This window comes from Pseudochaenichthys georgianus, chromosome 18 (genome assembly GCF_902827115.2).
Source record: "Pseudochaenichthys georgianus chromosome 18, fPseGeo1.2, whole genome shotgun sequence".
In the NCBI taxonomy this organism is placed as follows: Eukaryota; Metazoa; Chordata; class Actinopteri; order Perciformes; family Channichthyidae; genus Pseudochaenichthys; species Pseudochaenichthys georgianus.
The window spans coordinates 16,996,515-17,020,619 of record NC_047520.1 but is presented as its reverse complement, the minus strand read 5'-3'; the positions used below and the strand labels follow the sequence as shown (position 1 = coordinate 17,020,619).

At 43.0% G+C, this 24,105-nt stretch overlaps 1 protein-coding gene across 2 annotated transcripts in view; it reads right to left on the bottom strand.

The window, feature by feature from the left end:
* dhx15 (DEAH (Asp-Glu-Ala-His) box helicase 15) overlaps window positions 1–24,105 on the bottom strand; it is a 30,732-nt gene extending 6,627 nt beyond the window's left edge. Inside the window, exons 1-9 of one of the 2 annotated variants that reach the window (XM_034105870.2) lie at window positions 23,908–24,105; window positions 21,478–21,775; window positions 20,050–20,243; window positions 19,559–19,718; window positions 17,855–18,073; window positions 9,100–9,267; window positions 4,068–4,154; window positions 3,557–3,706; window positions 2,991–3,099 (exon numbers count right to left, since the gene is read on the bottom strand). In XM_034105870.2, the coding sequence (XP_033961761.1) occupies window positions 2,991–3,099; window positions 3,557–3,706; window positions 4,068–4,154; window positions 9,100–9,267; window positions 17,855–18,073; window positions 19,559–19,718; window positions 20,050–20,243; window positions 21,478–21,775; window positions 23,908–23,912 (1,390 nt within the window). In that variant the 5' untranslated portion in view covers window positions 23,913–24,105. Of the gene's footprint in view, window positions 1–2,990; window positions 3,100–3,556; window positions 3,707–4,067; window positions 4,155–9,099; window positions 9,268–17,854; window positions 18,074–19,558; window positions 19,719–20,049; window positions 20,244–21,477; window positions 21,776–23,742; window positions 23,886–23,907 lie in introns of those variants that run through there. The other variant, XM_034105869.2, reaches the window with a different exon arrangement.

The following is a 24,105-nucleotide window of genomic DNA, read 5'->3' as shown; positions in this document are numbered from 1 at the left end:
TGTGTTAAGAAAGACAGACCTTCAAACAAAAGGAGCGTAACGCTAATCAACATGAGAAGCTCCCCGTGTGTGACCACTGTTACGCTAGACAGCAACTTAGCGCAGAAGTAATCATGGCAGAGCTCATTTTTCATCCTCCGCTCAGGCAATCCTAAACAACTAATGCAATTACAGGTCAACTTTCTACTTAATGCTTCAACACAAAAGGCTTCCACCGTTTGGTTAAAAGATTTTTCCTCCAGATGCAATTATTGACCTTTGGCTCCCGAGAGCTGGAGCCTAATGACCAGTTGCATGTTAACTGAAAATTAGCTTCAAGCTGCGGCTGCGCTGCTCGTTCACTTTCATTCCTCTCAAGTGCACCCCAACAAAATAAATAAATTCAATTTCAAACAGTCGGGAGGCATTTTTTTTTTGATTAATAAATATTGATTCGGGGCATCAAAGCTACTTTTTTTACACAATTGAGTGCCGGCCAATTTACTTACCACACCAAGCGCTTGTGTGGGGCAGTGCAAAAGGTGAAAATCTGATTTCCAAGTACTGCTAGCATGATGAACCGGTGTGGAAATTCAATATACACAAAGCGGCTCATCAGAAAGTAAGTATCGACTGCCTGGACACACGAGAATCCGATATATTAACCAAGGGCTAAATCAATGAGACGGAAGGCTAAAGGTACATTAAACCACAGCGGCTGCGAGGGGGTACTTCTTTGGAAATGTCACGAGGCAAATGAATCCCACCCAGCCCAAGTCCTTGTGTAAATCACTACTGATTTATTTTGGATTTCCATTTGGTTGGCTGGCTCCTGAGGTTAGTAAGCGAGGAGCGGGGTGGGCAAAGAGAGAAGTGACCCATGTGTTCGAGCTTTCCAAACAGGGTCAAATTGAATGTTACTGTTTAGCTCACGGACAACTGAAGTGGAAAACGGTTTGTGGATGATCATCAAGGAGACATCAACATCATCTGAAGGCGGGTTTTGGGTATTTGTGACTGGGACGATTACAAAAATGTCCACTTATCCACACTTTAACAGGGTATATGCAGGAACCCTGAAGTCTCATTTAATACCTTTTACGACCTTTTTCAAGACCCTTTCCATACATTTTAAGACCTCATCGCCATTTCGAATTCTAACCGGTTACATTGGCAACACTTTACCTTACATTTACTATATACAGTATTGATTGTAAGATAGCACAACTAAACAGTATATGATGAGGGGGTTTCCCGACATGTCGTTGCAGTAAATTAAAGGGTGTTTCATGTTGTCGTTGCTGTGGACCTTCTTAATAACTTGGAAAATGCTGTTTAATACTTTTTAATAGCCTTAATATTCGCTAAATTGATTTATCAACTTTTAATACTTTTTAAGACCCCCGCGGACACCCTGGTTAAGGATGCCAAAAACGGATTAACGAAGCAGTTCAACCATCAAAACAAAGTGGTGTCATGCTGTTTTTGCACCCTGTATGTCTCCAGACACCCTGCGCTGACCTGTCTATATTCTCTGAAATGTGCATTATAATTCACCCGCTGTTCCCAAGATGTTACAAATCTCCTGTCCAGGTAATCGCTGCAGCTTCCAGCGTGCTCCACAGCTAGTTAAGAGAAATCTTCTGCCATGAGTGGATCAAATAAATAAAAAGGTAATCCTCCCCTTTCCCTTCACCCCAGCGTTCCCAGTTAGACGCAGCACACAAGGCCAATCCCGTATGTTGACGCTTACCCTTGTGTTTTGTGAGAAATGTGGGGGTGGTGGTGGAGGTCAGTCACGTTTCACTGGAGGAATATAAAGGGAAGGCAATAGCCAAGGTGATAGCGCTGCTATTGATGTAACCAATTTCATTCTCAAAATGGCGTTTGCCACGGTGGACGGGGAGAGATGGGTTTAATCTCAGAGGTGAGATGAAAACTATATTATGGTGAGAAAAGGGGGGAGGGAGGGGGAGGTTAAGGATAGGGAAAGGAGGGGTGGTCTCCGCGGGAACACACTCTCCTGGAGGATGCCATAACTTGGCTCAATGAGACGAGGTGTGTGTTTGGCCTGGATGCAGCGTGATGAAGATGTGCAAGAAACACGAAAAAAGCGCTAATCCAGAATATTATCAATTTAAAAAACAGCAATACTATGAATTTTAAGCTCGTAAAAACTGTCAAATCTGTGTCTGTCAGAGCACTCCAAGCATTCCAAGGTTCCCTAAGTGACACAGCAAACTCAGATCTGATATTGTACATGAAGCATCCACAGCTCAGCTTAAAGTCGACTTAACTGCACTTCATAAAGGACTGATGAAAATCAAGATCTAAATATTATTTGATGTTAAACTCATGGTTGGATTTGGTTACCGGTAAGAGCAGCAGGAGCCATTTGAAACTACAGAATATACTAGGTATTACATGCTCGGAAATACAAGAGAGGAGCAACAGGTAGATTTAATCTCTTTCAGAACCTCGCAGTAACTTCATTTCTAAAAAGCAGCTTGCGACAAAGATATTCAGGCCATCAGAGAAAACGCAAAAAATGAATGCAAACGTGTTGGATTGTAATTTACTCAAAGAGCTGCTCTGAGTTCCTGCAGTAAGCGTCTGTCTCGCTCCTCCATCAGGAGGTGTCGCCTAGGCAGTTAATATAACACCCACGCCTTTACATTCTTGTAAATATATAGCGATGTATAAATAGTATGAATAAATAATAGGCCTATATTGCATGGGATGGTGTTTTCTCTGCAATGAATGTTGGGCAACATGAAGATATATTCAGTGCAACGCTAGAGAGGGGTACGATAGTAGTTATTTAGCATTACCGTTGTAGTTATTCTCACAAAAACATGTATAAATTGTAAAGAATTATAACTTTAAAAGTATTTAAAAATATTATAACTATATATAACGCAATGGGTCAGTTTGGGACTGAATGCAAAGCCACACAAATACATCTTTATAAGGCAAAACAAATGTGTATTGAGTATTTTATTGACACTAACCTGGAGGGTCCATGAAGTCAAAGTGCACCAGGTCGTCGATCCCCAGTTTCTTCAGCTGCAGCACCACAGAGCCCAGGTTAGACCTCAGGATCTCTGGATACGTGTTGTCCTGCAGCAGTGGAGAGGAACGAGACAAACCCAGCGAACAATTCAGAATTAATTAGTCAGGCTGCGAATTATCTCCTCATGCGTCGCTCATGTGTCAACTTGAACAGGGACCGGGAGTTGAGGGCATTTGAAGGGCTATTTAACTCGCTTAAAAAATCCCCTTTGTCGCTTGGCGTGACGTGAAAGGATGAGCCTGTTAAAGTGGAGAACCGGGCCTCCCTGGGTCCATTTGTCACGAGGTGGTTTGGTTAGCACATGTTATGTAGAAGGGTGGAGGGTAGTGTGGTTTAGCAGCAAGCTCTTGGAGTTTGAGTTTAAATTCATGGATTCCAAGAGCAAATATTGCATAATAGGGAGCTTCTCCAGCTCCGGGGCTGCTTTGAGGGAATACAAAGTGCTTGTGAAAATCAAACACCTCATAGAATTGATAACCATTTCCAGACTGCTTCGTTTCTTACCTGCATTTCTGTCTTGTAAGCTTTCTCTGTGTAAAGGCGGAAACACTTTCCTGGGCATGTACGTCCGGCACGGCCCGCCCTCTGCTGGGCCGACGCCTTACTGATGGCTGTCACCAAAAGGGACTCCACTCTGATACGGGGGTTATACACCTGAGGGGGAAGAGGGAAATTAACTTCAGCCACATTTTTTAAAAAGAACGTTCAAACCACATTGATTTTGTGGGTGGTGAAAAAAAGTGGTCAAGCATACACTCACACCTACTGTATATAAAAGCATACACAAAAGCCACCGCAATGCATATATAATCTGTTTCTGAGCCATGTGTATGACTTGGCTCCAGGCTGGGGAAATGTCAGAGGAATAAATAACCAGCTTTTCCATCTCTGCCGCTGTCAGGTGTGCACGGCGGTGTTTATCTGGGGATTCTCAGGCAACAGACGCAGATGATCGCGGCAGATAGAGAGTGGTGGGAGAAGGTTGGGGGGGGGGGGGGGGGGGGGGGGGGCTAACCTTTTGCTTGGCAAATCCAGGATCAATTACAAACACCACGCCGTCGATGGTCAGGGACGTCTCAGCGATGTTTGTGGACACCACGACCTGTGGAAAGGAGAACAGATGGATTAGGAAATGATCTGCACGCTCTGTGGAGGGACTGAAAGACCTCAAATTCTAGCACCAGACCTCGTTTTAAAAAACACATTTACTGACATCTTTTGTGTTTAGAAAATCCATTCCAACGTGAAGAGAAAACGCAGAGAACGCAACAACTTAGATTTACTGTTGAAATATTAGAAAGAAACTACATTTAGTTAAAAAGTACTTTGTAGAATCACAAATTGGAGCAGTTCGTAATTGACAGCCCTTATTAAGCATGAGTAAGAGGAGAGAGAAACGAAAGAAAGTTCACACATCAGCTTTGCTTTAACTTGAACAATATTCCCTGATGTGATCCAGTTGACTAAAGAAGCTTGTAGAGATGCCACTACAGCGCACTGCACACGCTAATGCTAACGCTAATGCAACCCAACAGTGGGGTACTGCAACAGTTCCTGCTATCAAGTCCAATGTGCTATCAAAGTATTCATGGAGAGAGGGCTTTAGTGATTATTGCTTTTAGCTTGAAACGTTTAAATTATTTTTGAAATAGTAGTTCTGTAGTAGAGCAGAAACTATTTGAGGAAAAGTCAAATTGATCTTGGACGTAGAAAGATGCTAAATTTCTAAGAATAGTGGGTAAACTGTGAACCTGCACCATCTCCGGATCATTTTCTTTAACAATTATCCCCAGAGCAGGGCTGCCTGACAGCTGAATCTTAGCAAAGAAAATCAAATGACTCAAATCACCCTGTGGGTCTCTAGCTGTCAGCTTATACACAAACAGCGAGAGGAGGAGAGGGAGACAGATCTGCAGCTGCTCTCACGCAAACTATGGCCGCCGCCGCTAGGGCCCCCCTCCCCTTACATAACAGCTGACACAGAGTGGACAGAGGAGCCCTTTACACTCATCGTAATATCACAGGCTGTGGTGACCTGATCATAGCCCACTCGACTGGCAACTGCCACTCCTCTGTCAGAGCTTAATATGCGAGTGGGTGTTTGGAAAAATGCCTTCCCGCACTTTGATATATTTCCTTTTGCTCAACATCCACCCAGGCAGGAACGAGCAGCAGGCTGACCCGAGCAGTCGTTTGGTGGAAGCCGTTCATGGTAGTCCTCACGATGAAATTCACAAAACCAAGCGGTTCTCTGTAGTCGTTGCTGATACAGGTCCACAGAACCAATTTTGCACACTTGACACACTTCCTTTGTAGCTGTGCCTCCTCAGCTGTCTTCTAGCTGTGAGCCATACAGACTTTTTTTAAATCCCACCTTTTAAGCGAGGATTCTCTCGTGCCTGAGAATGCCTGACTGTTTAGTTATTAATGCCAGTGAGGGCATTTCACCCCCCATCCAGCCATTGACCTCGGGTAATTCACCTCAATTCACTCCCCTTAGTATTCAAGCAGAGGAATAAAGGGATGGCAATAAACGCTGCATGAAGCTCATCAAGACAGCAGTATCTGGATGATGGTTGGCTGTTGTTCTTGGATGAATGGCCGTCTAGGTCTGATTGACACGAGCACACCATGATAAATGTGGGTTGGTTAACGGTCTAAAGTGAATTCATATGTATTCTGTCTATAGTGTCTGCAAATATAGTGTCTTTATTTCTACCAGCAGTAGTGTTTTACTAATGTTCATAGCTATATGTTCAGTTCACACTGCATATAGCTTGTTTATATCCATCATATTTATATACCTTTTCATTACACTGCACTTTACTACTTTCAGTACTTTTACTCGTGAAGGGTTGTCATTAGTTGTTTTGTTAATAAACACTTTCTTCAATTAACTTTTTCTCAATGACTAAGACAATGACAAGAAGGCACCTACGACATTCAAAAACACTTATGTATATAAATAATACGTCAAAATGTGTTGTGATGACAAAAGAATATGTTGGGCAGCGTATCAGGACTAGGGATGGCAGCGATTATTCGATTTTTCATTACAGCCTCCATAATCGAAAATTATTTTTTAAAATTCGATTTTATTTATATATGTTTTTATTATTATTATTTATGTTTTTCTTTTTTTCCCTGGCTTAGTTTCAACCAAAATATAGACTAATGCTAATAATAGTGATCGTATTAATAATTGTAAATGGCCATTGGTCACACCACCAGTTTGGCGGCGAATAATCGATTAATATTCGCCAGGGCTGTCCGATTTTGATCATGGTCAGCTTCTGGCATCCCTAATCAGGACTACACTCAACAGCAGCTATTGTTTTTCCAACCTACTCAAATTTAGACGTGAGTAACCTGCTTAATGGAGTTCAAGTTAACAATGAAAACATCGGAGTTTGAGAGAGAGAGAAAAGGGGTGATATATTGGTAAGACAGTGAGAATTCTAGTCCCAAAGCAGGGCTGTGCGATTATGGAAAAAAATCATAATCACGATTATTTCTGGTCAATATTGATGTCACGATTATTAAAAATGATTATTCATTGACTTTGAAAACACTCCCATAATCCTAAATATTGAGTTGAATGCAAGGCAAAGTGGAAATGCAAGTTTCCGCAGTGGAATAGGGCCATCTGTGGCCTCCGGATACAGAGGAGTTAAATCTTTATGAAACCTATTAGCCACACTGTCTGAAATTAAAAGAGAGAGCAGTGTCTCATGACAGAAACTATATGCCAGCGACCGAACGTCCCAGCAAGCCTTGAAGGACTTGGAATTCTTCAAAGTCCGGTTAATAATGGACTCGCTAAGGTTGTCCTGCGTGTTGGGACCCCACGGTGCTCCAGCAGATGCCACACATGACACATTTCATGATCATATGGGTGGCCTCATTGACTGCATTGATTCTGAAGGATTATCCGGGCTGGGGCCATTACACTGAACGCAGGCCGGCTCCTTCCAGTCTGTTGCTGCACTGGATAATCCTGGCTTCTTCATCAGTAATATCATTAGGGCGTCGTCTCTGCATGTTATTTCTGGGTTATTACCTGCAGGAGAGCAAGTACTATGGCTAACGCGGGCCATCTTTCTCGTTCCCTGCTGGGAAACACAGCCGTGTTGACAAATAAAGCCTCCCTCCGACAGGGGGAAAGGAGAACGTGCCCCGAGCGGCATCCTATTCAAAGCTCATCGAAACGCGTATGTGGCAGAATCACGAGTGACATTTGAGGGAATGTTCCAAACGTGACGATGCTAAAAACAAACCCATCACAGCATGTTTGTTAGAGACGATCTTGGAGAGGCTGGAGAGCAACGTGAGATTAAAGTCTTTGTTTGTAATTAGTCAATTGCCGCCTTGGCTCTTAATGATTAAACTGTTCAAAAATAGAAGATCAGTGGCTTTCCTGGCGAAATAGAGCGGTGACGAGCTGGTGCTTTATGTTAATTGAGGGGAGTCTAATGCAGTCGTTAGCATGCGTAGCAGCAGACGTAGCAAACCTTCATTCTTTTTCACTACTTCCTTGTGGGCTGGCTTGGATGACATCTCTGCATGTATCGACTGATGAGCTGCTCAGTCAGTGTTGGAGGAGAAGCACATTCACTTCAGATACCACCGATTCAACAAGCACCTGACAAACTGACCGGCCGCTACTTCGACAGGTCAGAGGTCACACTGTCACTTTACTTCCTGAATTCACTTCACTAAAGGGAACCAGGAGAAGTTGCAGCAACATGTTCACCAGCGGGAGCAAAGACAAACTCAAAATAATTTTCTTCTTCGTTCATCACGTCAGACCGATGTATGAAGATGTCTCATTACTTGGAGTGTATATCACTACTTTCATCTCCTCTTCCATCAAATCTTTGGAAACCAAGACAATATTTTCTGATGTCATAAAATCTGCCACGACAGCTCCATTCATTTCAGGGGCCTGCCATCGAAACAGAAAATGTCATATACCCATTTCACATCAATTTTATATATTTTTAAAATAACATTACAATCTTATTACTGGGCTCTTTCGGAGATGAGACAAAGCCAAGGGAATTTCTAAATAAAAAGGCAAATAAAGATGAAAAGTATCCAATACGTTGATGATATTGGATCATTGAATAGATAAATGGATCCAAATGATTGAATTGTTAGACCCCTATCTAAAACGGATACCTTTTCCAATACCCAAACTTGTGTAAACGTTGATAAGAGTCTCAATTTGACAAGCGTTTGTTAAAAACCCATCACTCGCTTCTTATTTCATGGCATGGCTTTTTATTTGCGCTTAATCCTCTGTTCACACACATTGCAGGGAATCCTATGTTCCCAAAACCTAGGTTCATTTGAACGTTTTGTGTTTATCTTTGACAGCACATAAACAGTGTGGCGGCTCATATGTCAGCCTGATCTGCCTCAATTAGAGGGGCTGTAGCAACGAGTCATTCATCAGCGGCGTCCCCCCATCAGATGCTGGTTTGCTCATTCACTGGCAGCGATGATATTCGGATATTCCGTCAGATGCTGGGCCAACACTGGCAGCGCAGGTGGTGCCGCTCCTCCAGTGATGAGCCCATCTAAATACAAACTGTCGCGCGAAAAGAGAGGAATTGTCTGGCGTCTGTATCAATAACAAGATCATCCACTTAAGTGATTGACGAAGAAGACTAGGCACAGCAGGAGCCGTCTTGTTTTTGTCAGCTTTCACGCGGCTTCGTATGGCAGAGGCCTCCCTCTCTCTTTCGCCGTCTGTGCAAATGCAGTGAGAAGATAGACTGAGGATGCAGTGCTTCGCTCAGGCTCAGAGGGCGTGAGTAATACCCCGGCTATAATTTAGAGCCGAGAATCGTATGCTGCAAAAGCAGCATATGTTGTGTGAGTCAGTTCTGCGCTAAAGCTGAGGAAGGGGGGAAAAAAGTTTCAGTCCCTCCCTTCCAGCTCTCTCCCACCTTATTTCCCATCTGGCCTTTCTACATCAACGCCACTCATTTGCTCTTTCACTCAGCCTCCCCCTGTTTTTAATAGCAACAAGGCAGCCATACCTTCCTTCCGATGGCACCGCTTGGTTTGGTGGGTGGGGGTGGCTCAAAGATCCTCTGCTGCTGCGCTGGGGGCAGGGTGGAGTACAGCGGGATGATCTTGATGTCCCCGACTTCAGGCCCCAGGTCGTCCACCTCCCTCTTGATCCGCTTGCAGGCTTCGTCAATTTCCTGAAAGATTGCAAGGGGCAACAATTACTCCGGGGTGCCACCTGCGTGGGCAAACAGCAGAATATACAACAGGTTCAGCACAACACCGGCGCTGAAAGTGGATGGTGGGGGGGTTCCCTGCTACAGTACATTTGTTCTAACTATCGCTCCATCTGACGGAGGAAATTAAACCTGGTCCGCAGTACAGAGCTCCCTGTGGCTCTGTTGTCAAATGCAGCAATCATGGAAACATGGACGGGCGCGCGCGCACACACACAGAGACAGACAGACTCAAGCGGGGTTCATTATTCCACCGTGCAGTATTGTAGGGGGGGGGGAAATGGGAGATGAGACTGCAGCACTGATGCATAACCAGCGGCAAATCACGGTAGATCAGTTTAGTGAGGCTGAACGTGGAGGAGAGGTGGGCTGCAGACAGACAGACGACCTGAGCAGGAAAAGGGAGCATGAGAGCAGAGAGAGGGCCCCTTCTCTAAAAGCATATTGAGATGCACCATTATTAAATATCCCTGAATAGTCCACAGGCACCCTTTGCTTAGGACGCAGCTATATAGGTCTGTTACCTACCCATTATCCTGCTTTGAAGTAGTGTCCTACAACAGATTTTAATTTTCCCCAGCAACTCCAGCTGTTAAGAACCATTTTCTGTGTTTTGCTAACAGTCATTTAATCGTCATGAAGTAGCAGTTACAGCCTGTACTGTTGCACCACCTGCAGGCCCAGGGGAGCTGCGCAGCCACGTTTCAAAGAGGAGTCATGAGGCAGTGAAGAACCGGAGCCAGAATCATTGTCCTGATGCTTATCGACACATAATAAGCTACGTCAGAACTGTCGGCCTATATTTTTGCTTTGTTGCAACAATTAATTAAGAACAAATTAGACTCGAAAAGGAATATTTATTTAACAATGAGTGCCTTGATGGTCTACGTTGGAGGTAAACGTGCACTGTGTCTGCAGTGCACTCAGTTGATATATATTTAATATATAAAGCAAGTCAATGTCAGGTCATCAAAAGGCTAAACTTTGTTAAAAAAACAACATTTCAATGAAAAAGTGAAGTAAAGGATTTTCTTTCGTGCACCATACAACATCATTTCTCGTACACATTTTTATTTTCTAAAAGCATATGAAATAATGGCGAAATCAGTCAAAGCATGACTGTAGCGGACAAAATGTGTTGACTGTGTGAAGCAAAATATGTCCCGTTTTCTTTCCGGACTGCAAGTGTGTCATTAGCCCAGTTGTCCCCGTGTTCCTCGTATTAAGTCAAACCCTGCTGATGGCCATGTGCCTCTTAATCAACACGCTGACAAGTGGAAATCGGTAAATGTGAATGGATTGGTAAAATTAGCCCGGGTATTAATAGCCTATCAAGCCTCTGGATGCAGCAGCTGCCATGGAGAAGAAAAAAATGGACCCCTTTGCCAAAGTGCTGGAAGCAAGCTGGCAGTCTGTCCCTTAGGGACACCAAGACTGTGTGTGTGCATGTGTGTGTGTGTGTGTGTGTGTGTGTGTGTGCGCGTGTGTATGGGGGCAGTTGGACAGTGTTGGGGGCCTGTCCACCAGCTCTCCCTGCAACCCCAGAAGCAACCATCTACAGCCAAGCTAATAACCGACACATTTAGGCACTCCTCTTGACTAGTAAACAACCCCCCCCCCCCTCGCCAATCCCCATGTTTAGATGTTAGCTGCTGAGGGGGAAGCTTAAATATTAGGACTTATCTTTGCTCAACAGCTGTGATAAGTTTTTTTTCCTTTTTTTGAGTTGTTGCTTCACTTTTATTTGTTTGTGGAAGCAAAATATATCTCTCAGAAAACCTGTGGAGGAGAGGAAGGGAGTCCTGTGCATTTAGCTTCTGTGTGTTGTAAATCAGTCCGAAAATAAATAATCCATGCCATGGATCTGCCTCCTGATCATTAGTCTACATCAAAGTTTTGTTGAGAGTGGAGAAGTGCTTGGAGGGCGTGCTGCAGCGCCCTTTGAACACCCATCTCTGCCAGACCTACCACACATTAACTTCTTTAACCCAATTAGGAGGGGGTGATAATGAACTCACCGTGGGAGTGCTCTCAGTAATGCTTCAGCTTGACACAGTGCAGGGGGGGTGGAATATAAATCAACAAATTACATTTAACTGCATGAGAAATGTTCAACATATTGGCTGCAAAAATCCCAGACTTTTCTACACATTCACGAGGGCTTCAGAGTTTCTCGCTGGGAAACACCAGTACATCTAAAATCAATTAGCAGGCCCCCAAGGAGACCACTTCAAACACCACGCCCTCCGATGACTTCGTAACGCGCTGCACATCGATCCTGTTTCGCCAAATGACAACTGCCATAGGTGTGCTGCCATAGTCAAGCTGCTTCTGAGTGACAAACATTTCCTGCTAATGAACAACCCATCGCGAGATCCGATTGGGTGAAAAGTAGGGATGCACGATATTGGGTTTTCCGATACCGATAACTTCCTGCTTCTCAAGACCGATACCGATAATAAAAAAAGATTTACGCCACTAATTATTTTAACGCGATTAACGCATGTGTATTTTGTTTCCTTGGCTGCCCCGTAGTTTCAGAGTGCATCGAGTTTAAAATACCATCTACAAGCTGATGCTGACAGCCCCGCTCCTGTCGCCCGCTTGTGGCAGACCACACTTCCACGCTGACCGGCAGGCCATCGGGAGGACCGGGAGGGTGTGTGTTTGTGTGGCCCGAGCGAGCGAGAGAGAGACCTTACGTACATTGTTGTTGTTAGCATCTGGTGCTAGCTAGTAGGGCTGTCCCGAATACCATTTTTCGGGCTCCGAATATTCGGTAGTAATCAGCAGCGAATATTCGAATATTCGGTGCGGAGAGATTTGTATTTTTTTTTAATAAATTTTTTTTCACATTTTTTTTTTTTTTCCCAAAAGGTTTCATAACACGCTCCGAATCCGAGACACCTGACAACACGCTGTTAAGCAGAAGCGCAGAAAGAGCATACTATTACGATTTATATGTATTTATTGTCTCAGTACTCGCAAACATTAAAACTAAATGTGTCCTCTGCATTTAACCCAGCGCAGCACCCGGGGACCAAATCTGGTTCCACATTCCGTCTATAACATTTTACAACCTGAACAGTCAAACAAAGATACAAAACACATATTTCAGCTGCCAGCTTCATGTTGCTGGCATTGTCGTGGACAACGGCTACTCGCTTATAATTCGGAATGGCAAAGGCGTCTGCCACTTCTCCAAGCTGTTCTGCAATATTTACTCCCGTATGGTTTACTTCCATTACTTTGGTTTCCAAAACAAAGTTACAGAGTTTCCACTCGCGAGTTATGAAATGACAGGTGACAGCCATATACGCCTCCATACGCACCGAGGTGGTCCAAATGTCCGTTGTAAAACTTACGGCAGTTGAGTTTTCAATCCGAGTTACAATTTGGTCTCGGTGATCGCTGTACTTCAGAGACATGGCATCTAAAATACTGGAGCGTTTGGGGACAGTGTAGCCGGGCTCCATCTTCTTCATTCATTTTCTGAAGCCTTCGACTATGTAAATGGGTCTCATATCCATAGCGATGAAATGTACTATGGCATCTGTTATCTCTATCTTTCTTTTCTCCGTTATCGTTTTTTTTAACTGTAGGGTCTGCTGTATTGTTGAGGATGTTGATGGCTGGGATGCACCTATGGACACAATGTATTATTAGGCTGAGCTACTCAACTTTATGCCAATAATTGCCTTAGCCCCAGATGTTCCCACATTACTCCTATTATTTTCACTATGCTGATAAAATTAAAAAACTAATATAAAAAAACTATTCGGTTGCTTGCTTGCAACTATTTTCCAAGCAAAGTAAGTGCACGTTTTTATCATGTTTAACGTTACTGTTTAAACGGCGGATAAAGCAGCTTCGTCATGGCAACTTCACAACAGCTAAACTAAGCTAGGCTACTACTTACTAGGATTGCCAGAAACTGACCATGATCAAAATCGATTATTCGGCAGCCCTGGCGAATAATAATGTTTTCTTTACTGGAACATGTTTAACAGTACAAACAACAAACAAGCATGTCATCACAACGACGTGGCCTTGAAGTGAAGTTGGTAATGGCCGGCTGTGCTGCGTCTTTCTCTGTAACCTCTTTGGCTTCGCACTCAAATGCGAACGCATTGTTGAGGTTGAGCTGTGATAGACCAACGTCTTTTCGCAGAGCTGGCATTTAACTTCCTTTGGACTTGTAAGTTCGAAGTAGTTCCACGAGGAGGAACTCTTTTTACCTGCCGCTTTGTTCATCTTTAGTCGCACGTGTGAGGGAGAGGGGGGGCGGGGGCGGGGTCGGTGTGAGGGAGAGGGGGCAGTGTGAGGGAGAGGGGGGGGGGGGGCAGTGTGAAGGAGAGGGGGGGTGGGGGCGGGGTCGGTGTGTAGCGTGCTGCAGCAGCAGTCTGCTCTGCACGCAGGCTTCCTCCAAGTTTACAGTAAAACAAACTGGTGGTGTGACCAATGACAATTATTAATACTATTACTATTATTAGCATTAGTCTATATTTTGGTTGAACCTAAGCCAGAAAAAAAAAAAACATAAATAATAATAAATAAAATCGATTTTTAAAAATAATATTCGATTATGGAGACTGTAGCGAATATTCGAATATTCGAATAATCGCTGGCATCCCTACTACTTACAGCATCCAGGTGACTTTTCAGAGTTGTTGTGCCACCGTGGTAGGCCAGTTTCTTATCACATATTTGGCACACTGCCTTCTTTTTACCGTCGTCCAATTTAAAATGGTCCCACACAGCTGAAGTCTTCGGCATTTTATGGGTGAAACGAGGTGAAGCGAGGTGAAGCGTGCCGTTTGCGTTCGTGACTGTGAACAGTGAACGCAACAGTGTCAGGAGCCCAGGCTGAGATTGTATATATTTCCGCATTTTAACAGTGCAATTCAAAAGTATAAATATAGTATAAGAATATGGCAATTCGCCTTTATTAATAGCATACATTTAGAAAAATATATTAATTTGTTTGAAAAAATATTTTATTTTTAAAAATATTTTTTTGTTTGGGAAAAAAAAAAAAAACGAATATCTGAATAATGAAATTGAAACCCGAATAGTTGGCCAACGAACGAATATTCGGGTACAGCCCTACTAGCTAGCTGCGCTAACGGATATAAGGAGCTGTTTAAATGAAAACAGAGGAGCGACATTTCGCCACAACTGCGCCGAGCACTTGACTTTATGCAGGAAGCAGACAGCGGGACATTGTCGGAGAAGTCAGCACACTCAGCACGGATAGTGCACAACATGATTGCAGCGTCCAGGCAGCTCCGGTTCGAGCATATGCCTTGAGTTGCACATAGCTCCAACGCGCGCACGCACACACTTTGTATTGTATTATTGTCTTCGTACACTTTTAACACACCATCGTAGCGATGGCGATGTTTCAGATGACTGATCAGGTTCGAAGTATTAGGGAGCGCTGGATTTGTGAAGAACTCCCCTCTTCCTAAACCACTAATACCACAGTACTGGCAAAACGGGAGGAGCAGAGTGAAAAACAAGCGCCCCTCATCCCAATCCACCCACACCGCAGTATTTTTTTCTACCCAAAACATATATTTTATATTACCGGGGCTATTAATACTGGTATCGGGTTTATCGGGATGACGTCATAATTCCTATTATCGGGCCGATAATTATCGTGCATCCCTAGTGAAAAGAAAGACACATGCAAGTCTCATAGTCATCAAAGAGCCCCTATTATGCTTTTTGGGGTTTTCACTTTCCTGTTATATTAGGTTTTTGTGCATGTAAATAGTCTGCAGAGGCTCAAAGTTCCCTCCAGAGGGAGTTTCTCACCCACACACTCTTGTCTTCTCTTGCAGAATTATAATGATACATTTATGAGATGCACTTTTGATCTATTGTGTCCCAAAACTTTTGATAAGTCAGTTTTTACCATAATTACCCTTCATGTTTCTTTAGAGTTGTCATAAAGAGAATAATCCTAAAACTAAATACCACACCATTTAATGTTGTACTTCACTCCAATCCAAGTAGTGTGTTGCTATGTTATGCCATATTTAGTTATTTTCACATGTCAAGGCCCTGACACACCAAGCCGATTTCAGCCGTCGATGAGCGTCCTGTCGCCCTACTCAGATTGGTGTGTCCTGCACCGTCGTGTCTTTTTCGGCCGTGCCGACGCCTCCCGCTCTCGATTCAACATGGCTATCGGCCATAAAAGAAATCACTCCGATTGGCTGTTCAGCTTAGCGAATCAGTGCATGAGAAGCGAAACGGAAGTGAGGTACGCAAACAAACGATTAAGAAGGCACACACAGATGGCTATTATTGTTCATCTTCAAACATGTTTTTGATTATAAGTCGCTATGTGAAACAGTCTGTGATGGACGAGAGTGAAAATGGTTTGTATATATCACGCAGTCCGTCTTCCGGTTGCCTCTTTGGAATGACGAATACACACTATGGTGTGTCAGGGACTATAATGAATGCAAAAGTCAAAAAGGGTAAACCAATAGCAGCATTAGAATTGTTTATGACCATTCAAATATAAAACTTGATGATTATTGATCAATTTAAAAGAAAATGTGGTGATAATATTGTCCAGTCGTACAGCCACAGGAGGTTATCACGTGGTCTCCAACAACATTTTGTCAGAGAATAATCGTCGCAGCTCAGGCTTCTCCCGTCCAATGATCAGAACATTGAAACGTGTGTGTGTGTGTGTGTGTGTGTGTGTGTGTGTGTGTGTGTGTGTGTGTGTGTGTGTGTGTGTGTGTGTGTGTGTGTGTGTGTGTGTGTGTGTGTGTGTGTGTGTGTGTGTGTGTGTGTGTGTGTGCACCCTGCTGTGACCAAATTCATCACTTTGGGCATGAACCCTGCCCCCCATTACACATCAGTGGATAACATTTGCAGGGAGGGAAAAAATAATAAATGACTTAATTTCAGAGATTTGTGGGAAGGGCAGAATCTGGGTCACTCGTGTTTTTTTTTCTTCTTCCCGTTCTCAGTGCAAACCGCGGTGGTTCCCAAACAGCTAAACTCACGTGCATTAACATCCATCAAGCTGAGGATTAATCATTTCCTGTGCAGAGGGGGCACGAGTGTGTGCTCATGACACCGTGTGTGTGAGTAACTCATCTATGTAATTAGATTAATGTGCACACTCTTAACTTTGGAGATGAATTCAATCTCAGCACAAGTTTATAACCTTGTTCAATTGCACAAACGTAACACTATAATAAATGCATGTCATTCTATACCAAGTCGACGTATCGATCAATGGGTTGACTATCTGTGGTGTTGCTCTGACAGCATATACATGTGGTACATATATTAGGGATCGACCGATATGGCTTTTTCAAGGCCGATACCGATTATTAGTAATCAAGGAGACCGGTAACCGATATTTTGAACAGATATACATTTGCAGTAAAATCAGAAAATCTTGGTGTCAAAATGTAGAATAACACAAAGTCCAACACAACTCAACACAACTTCTTTGAAATGCATTTAAGCATATATTGGGTTTAATTAACTTTTAACTGAACTGAATTGTGGGTAGCATAGCGGTCCGTCTCCGGAGTAGCCAGCGCCTCCCCACCACAGTTACTCCGCTGCGAGACGCTGCACGCACCTCCAACTCTGACTGACTTCCCTGTGTAACTGGGAAACTGATAGAATTGGATCATAAGATCGTGGTGTTTTTGCAACTTCAGCTGAGGGGATGTTTATTGAACTTCGGTTTAACACATGTATGGCTCTGCCGCTCAGCGCTGCTGCTTGCTTCAGTCTGTGTTTGCGTTCTTTCGCACCTGCCTGTAATCTGAGAAGGTCCCGCCTCTCTGCCGCATCAGAGCCAAAGTTTTATCGGCAATTTGATAAAAAAAAGGCCGATACCGATAATCGGTCAAATGCGGAATATCGGTCGACCCTTAACATATATCATTTTGGTTAGCATACTTGGTAGTCTAAAGTCTTATCATTATTTATTTGTTGTTTAAAGTGTTTGTGATGAAAAAGAAAAAACTGAAAATATCCAAATTTAAGAAGATGGCATTATATAGAGATGTAGAATATGTACTTAAAAAAGCAAATAAAGCGATGCATTAGTTTAATATTACTTAAGAGTTGATAACAAGCTGATTATTTAGTTGCAGCTCAATTTATAGTTGAAGTGATTAGTTGATGATAAAATATTATTAGCTCCAATCTTTCACTCGCCTAATATACTAAGGCTGCACAATAAATACAAATAAAATAAAAATCGCAATATGGACTGCGCAATATTGAAATCGCAGGAAGCACAATATTTGCTAAAAGAGTTTGTTAACACATAATTTGAAATGAAACAGTATTCTACAGACTTAAATGAAGATGATTGCTTGGTACCGATCCTTCTTAAAAAAAAACCCATTATCATTTCATGTATTATCAAAAATTATCAATCTCTTTCAAATTGGGAATCAAATCGCAATTGCAATACACTAGATATACGCTATAAGCGTGTTTACAAGCCTCACAAACAAAAAAGTAGATGTAGTGAAAAGCTTTGGAGTGGTACCTCTTGTCCGGTGAGGAAGAGCAGCAGGTCGCCTTCGTCCACCTCGCACATGTGGATCTGGACCACGGTTCGGATGGCCGCCTCCAGGTAGTCCCGCTCCGGTTCGGGGGTGTAGAAGATCTCCACGGGGTGGGTGCGTCCGGGGATGGTCAGCAGTGGACAGTTGTCAAAGTACACCTGGAACTTTCCGGCGTCGAGCGTGGCACTCATGACGATGACCTGCGGAAGAGAACGGGACAATGTATTCACGAGAGAGGAGAAAGGAAGGCTAAAAGCAGGGAGTGGAAAAGACTGTGGTGATTATGAGCACTCAAGTGTACAATGAGTATGTTATTTATATGGCTTGATGATAATTGAGGATAAGGACACATGCCAAGTGCTGCAACAGAATCCAGAGTAGATGAAGAATGCATGGATAATGCTTTGAATCGCAATTTAGGATGAGGGCCTCGGCACGAACCCAAGTCGGTGTCCGCGTGAACAACTTGGCACCACCCTCCAAGTGTCTGACCTACACAGAGCGACGACAGTCCTTGTTCCTGATGTTGGGTACACAATGTTCCCTCTGGAGCCATTAGCTGTGGCGCATTAGGATTCTGATGGGAAACTCGTCTCCTATTTTCAATCCCAAACATTTTCAGGGGCCAGTGTCTCGGCATTTCGCTTTACGCTCTGCGAGGCATCATAATTGCTCTTAATCAAGGCAAATTAAACTTTCAAATTTGGTAGGGGATAGGGATGGGGGAGATGGAGGGGTGTGGGTGGATGATCATTCCCAATAACCTAGACCTCATTTAACAGTCGGCGAACAACAATCTAGCCTTTGATTCCTCGCTGACAAACAACCAGTCATTATCCATCTGCTTTATGAGAATGATGTGAGGCGCAGTCTGCCCATAACACTTCTGGCTGCCTGTGCAGACACATCACCATTTCCCCCCCCCCCCGGGTTGATTGGCCTAAAATGGGACTGACTCCACTACTACTGCATTTCTCCCTCAACATGTACACAGCTGTCAGACACGCGGACACTGTCGGGAGGAATGACAGAGGAGGGATATAAACTCTGACTGTCACTGAATTTATCCCACAGTTTGAGGCTTTAACAGCATTTTGAAGGCGTTAAGTGGAAACAAATCAGACTACTGTCGATAGTACTGTCGACACCGAGTCTAGAGATAACACCAAATAAATGCTAGACCTGCTTTTCCAGAATAAACAGGGTGCATAAAGAAATACTTTAACCACAAAATGATCATTTCTTATATCATGTACTACCCCTGTAACTCTTCAAAGCTACATCCTTGAAGAATTTAAGTAATTGCGGGCTGAGCTTAACAACAAAGGGCGGCAAAACGATATACCGTTCACCATTTCTCTCAGAACATTTGCAGTATAATCCAAGTCTGATCTAGCCAATTATATACTCACTAAATCACAAATACTTATGAATTTCTGTTTGCAAGTAGTGTTGCATCGCTTTGCTTTTGTTAAATGTGGCTTCCATTTGTTTTAAATCATCAGGAATGTTCTCAGTTTGTGCATCTTTGTTCATGTTGTGGGTGAAGTATCTTTTAAAGGTTAAGGAACTCACTACCTTTGAAATGACTATCAAAGGGTTGCAATCTGTAAATCCTGAGGCCACAAAGGAAAGGATTTGTTTTTATATAAATATACCAAATGAACGTAGCTTGTTATTCTTACCTTGAGGTCAGCCCTCTGGCGGACGACCTCCTTGAGGACCCCCATGAGGATATCTGTGGCTAACGTGCGCTCGTGAGCCTCATCCAGGATGATGACACCGTAGCGCTCGAGCAGGGGATCGTTCATGGCCTCCCGCAGCAGCCTTCCATCTGTCATGTACCTGAACACAAGACATGCAGGCTCCATCAGCACATACTGTCAAAAAGGATATAAATAGCCCCACCCCCCTGTAATGAGCACGGCATTCATATCGTTCTAGGATTTCTACAATGCGGAAAATGGGACAGAATAGCAACATGTGATTTAATCAACTGTATAATGCTGAAGTTGCCAAAATGTTTGTGCAAATTTAGGATATCTTTTGAGGCTCCTGTTAGGATTATAAGCTCCTACTCTAATCCCCCTCCAGATATCAGCTGTAGCTTTATGATTGTTTTTGTTTGTTTAAATAAAAGAGAGCCAAGAGGAATCACTGTAACCATGTGTCTTACTTGAGCACTGTCTTGGCAGAGCTGCAGTCCTCAAACCGGATGGCGTAGCCCACCTCTTGGCCCAGCATCACATCCATCTCATCGGCGACTCTCTGGGCGACGCTCATGGCGGCGACCCTGCGAGGCTGGGTGCAGGCCACCGCTCTCTTCGGACCGTCCACTGCCAGCACCATGTCCCCACACCACTGAGGGATCTGCAGGCAGCAAGACAAGTCCGGTTGTGATCGAGTATAAATGGCATCTTTCAGGTGGAAACTTCTTTGCTACAAGTTATAATCATGTAGTAAATGCTGATTGCACATCATCGTGGACATAATCGTGCAGCCCACGTTGTCAAGAGCAGCACATTACGGCTACACTTATAAAAGCCTATGGCATATACTCTGGATCCATGCAAACCAGAGAGCATTTAGCAGGCAGGAGAGGCACCTCAAAGGAAATAGCTTGCAGAGAGCCAACTTCACGGAGGAGGAAAGAAAGAGGGGTTTCTACTTCTTGCTTTGGAAAGACCGGCCGCTAGTGGAAGACACTTTGCCAACAATACTTTAACAAGTAGATCGATCCTCTTCTACAAATTAAAATCAACAAACAAAATATGTTAACTCAGTTTCAGTTTGCTTAGAAACTTTGCTCAAGAAGCACCACCAATAATACCATATGTAAATGCTAGGGGGGAGTAAACTGTATGTGTCCACTTTAAATGAAATGAATGAAGATGAAGTGAGTCAGCGGGTGTAGTGACAATTTTGTTATGAAAACAAAAAGGATTTCTAAGTACTACTTTAAAAAGGCATTACAACAGCTTGCTATATCCTGCAAAGCATATACCCGATGGCCAGATACAATTCATACCGGACAACCTTTTCACTGATGTTTGGAGGAATGTCTGTATCTTTTCAGCATTTGACAATAATGTAAGCTGCATTCGCATAAAAAAAAAAAAGAACAATTGTGAAAGAGATGTTTTGCCTCAATACAATACCTAATATTCTCGCTTAAATTGTAAGAAATACAAATAAATATCTAATTTAAATAAACAGCTGATTTAAAAACAAACAAACCTTTCTTTATTCCGTTTGTATTTGCAGAGGTGAACAAAAACGTAACATTCCTTGAAAGTCTGTTTGAAAATCCACGATGAATGAGTGGAATACAAATGGTTTCTCGCATCATTAAGGCAGAGTGCATTACACCACTATATTTAACAAGTGGTGGAAGAGTGGCTTGATTTCCCCTCAGGAGAGGACTGAGGCTCAACCACTGATTTACTCTAATCTTCTCTTTTAGTGTCAGATTAAAAAAAAAAACAGACAACCCCACTCTGCTAAGATCTTTAAATACACTTAACAACGAAAGTGTTTGAAATCCATCAGCTGTCCGTGGCACATGTGAGTGTATTCACTACTGAAACCGTTTAAGTGCTGGTACCTGTGTGGTTTTCCCAGATCCCGTCTCCCCGACCAGCACAAAGCACTGGTTCTGCATGAGGATGTCGGTGAAGCGCTCTCTGTACTCCCACACAGGCAGCTGCAGGCGCTTCTTCAGGATGTCGTAGTAGCGAGGCGTGTGGGGCAGGTTGGTGTAGGGGTTGGTCTGCTGCTGGAGGGAGGGCTGTTTGAGGAAACCCCCACTGCCAGACGAAGCCACGCTGCGGGGCACGCTGGAGGGCTTCACGTCTCTGTCCCGATCCCTGGGCCGGTCATCGCGCTCTCTGTCGCGGTCACGCCTGGGGGAGAAGGGATGCAGGAAGTCAAGATTTGTTGAGCAAACATATTAGGGCACGACTTTTGCTGATATTGCAATATGATTCACGATAATGGAGGAATTGTGTTTTTCAATATTATTCACAGATATATTTAAAATCATCATGTTGTGATTTTTTTTAAGGATGATCTGTAACAATCAGATATTTCTTAAATCTGTGAAATATGATTTGTAAGCCACGACATGTCTGCAGCAACACAAGTCTTAATCAATGATTATATTTTCACATATTTTACAATTAAGAGATATTGCACGCAAGTCGATTTGGATATTGCACTAATAACAATTAACTATTTGGTCTATAAAATGCCTGAAAGAGATCTGACTTTCTCAGAGAACAAGAAGACTTCTTCAAATGACTTGTGTTGTCCACTTTCAGTTTTACCGCCATAGGAAAAAAAACATGGTTTATCCTGAAAAATGACCAATATCATGATGGAAGGTTTTGGTTATACTGCTCAGCTCTAAACAATAAAACCCCAAAATGCCTGTACACTCCAAAAAACTCACAGATTTAACATTCTGCCTGAGAAATGGAAAAGATTTGACTAAGCACACAGACGAATGTTAGCCCATGTCAAGTTCATTTCTTCAAATTGAATGAAAAGGTTACTGCGCATTTGTATTCACTTCTACAAAAACCACTGCCTAATCAAGTGTAACATGCAAAGGTCATGAGTTAACTGCCACAATTCCCAAGTGTGTTCTCCTATTGCAATAAGATGTATTTTACAGCTTCAGAGCAGAATGAGAACAATTTATATAACGATGATGTGTGGAGCTCTGTTGCAACGCTTATGTGTGAATGGCATTTAATGATAAATGAGGGTTTGAACATGGAAGTGCAGGTTAACTTTAACCTGCTTGTTCTGTCAGTCTAAATCACAACAATTGACTTTAATACAACATAAAACTGAAATATTAAGTAAATATCCATATTTGAGAGGCAAATTGGGAGAAATTACTTTAATGAGTTACAGCTGTTGTTACTTTTGTGTCCACAATAAAACTCAATGTCTATTGAATGTTTTAACTTTTATTTACTACTCAGTTTTGACTAAATGTATGATATATCTACAGAGGGACAGAAATGAATCAACAAAAGTGACGCAAGGCAAGACTATTAGATAGATGAGTATAGTGAAGCCAGACATAAGTAGTAGAGAGATGAGCATCATGTTCTTTGGATGTGCGCATTTCTTCTCATGTGAGAGCGGCATTATGTACATTGGATGATGCGAAGCTCTGTTGCATAAACATTACGCACTTCTTCGTTGAGTATTAAATAATCGATGTATTCACTTAATGGATATCATGGTTCAATTACCGATGTTCTAATAGTTTCTAAAAGGTCAAATCGGTTCAAAAATCTGAGGCAATGACTCCGAGCGCACTCTCCGTGAAGTCGACAAGTTTATTCGCCTCAACCGTGGTCCTCTAAATAATAAAGCCCTATCCGGTCTCGTTTACGTTATTTTTAACGCATTTTAATGTCATTTAACATCTTCACAGAGAGCTGACACTAGTGGCAGTTACACCTGACAGCTAACAGGGTAGCATTACCCTGGCTAACTGTCCTGTGTGCAGCTTTACTTCGTCATTCTGTCCCCTAAACATGCCACAACAACCAGGAATTCCTCATGACATGTCAACTTTGTCTCATGAAACGTAGCGTTGTCTGCTCACTTCTATTAAAGACACGGGGCTTTACGGTAGCTGGTAACCACGTGCAGTCTGTTTGCTAACATAGCTAATTATTAGCCACTCGGCAAGCTACATAACAGTAGCAACCGTTCACAGCTAGCTTTTCAGTCCGTATCCGAATAGCCATGCAGTTCAACCCCTGCCTAAGCTAACTTGCTAGCTAAACTTGCGCAGAGTAAACGTTTGCAACACGACAACAACAGCGAACATTCCAACTACACGTACCTATCCGAGGGTCTCTTTTTACCCGGAGAATAATCATCACCCAAATCTACACGCTGTCGTCTGGACATCCTTCCACCGGGTTCCCTCTCAGCTTATGTATCCTCCTGCAGACTTTTACCCCAAACCCGTTAAACACCCTGCAAAATGGCGACCGGAAACTCTTACCTCATTTTTTATTGTCCTTGTGCAAAATTGGTAGAACTCAGTACTTTTAACTGATAAAGGTCCAGGCTTTACTGAGACATGCACATTATGTCCAGGAACTATTGCAGTCCTGTAGATCTGATGCAGCATTTAGGAGATGCTGATATCGGTGTGATGATGCTGAGCCCGCCGAAAAACACACACTTACACATTTACACA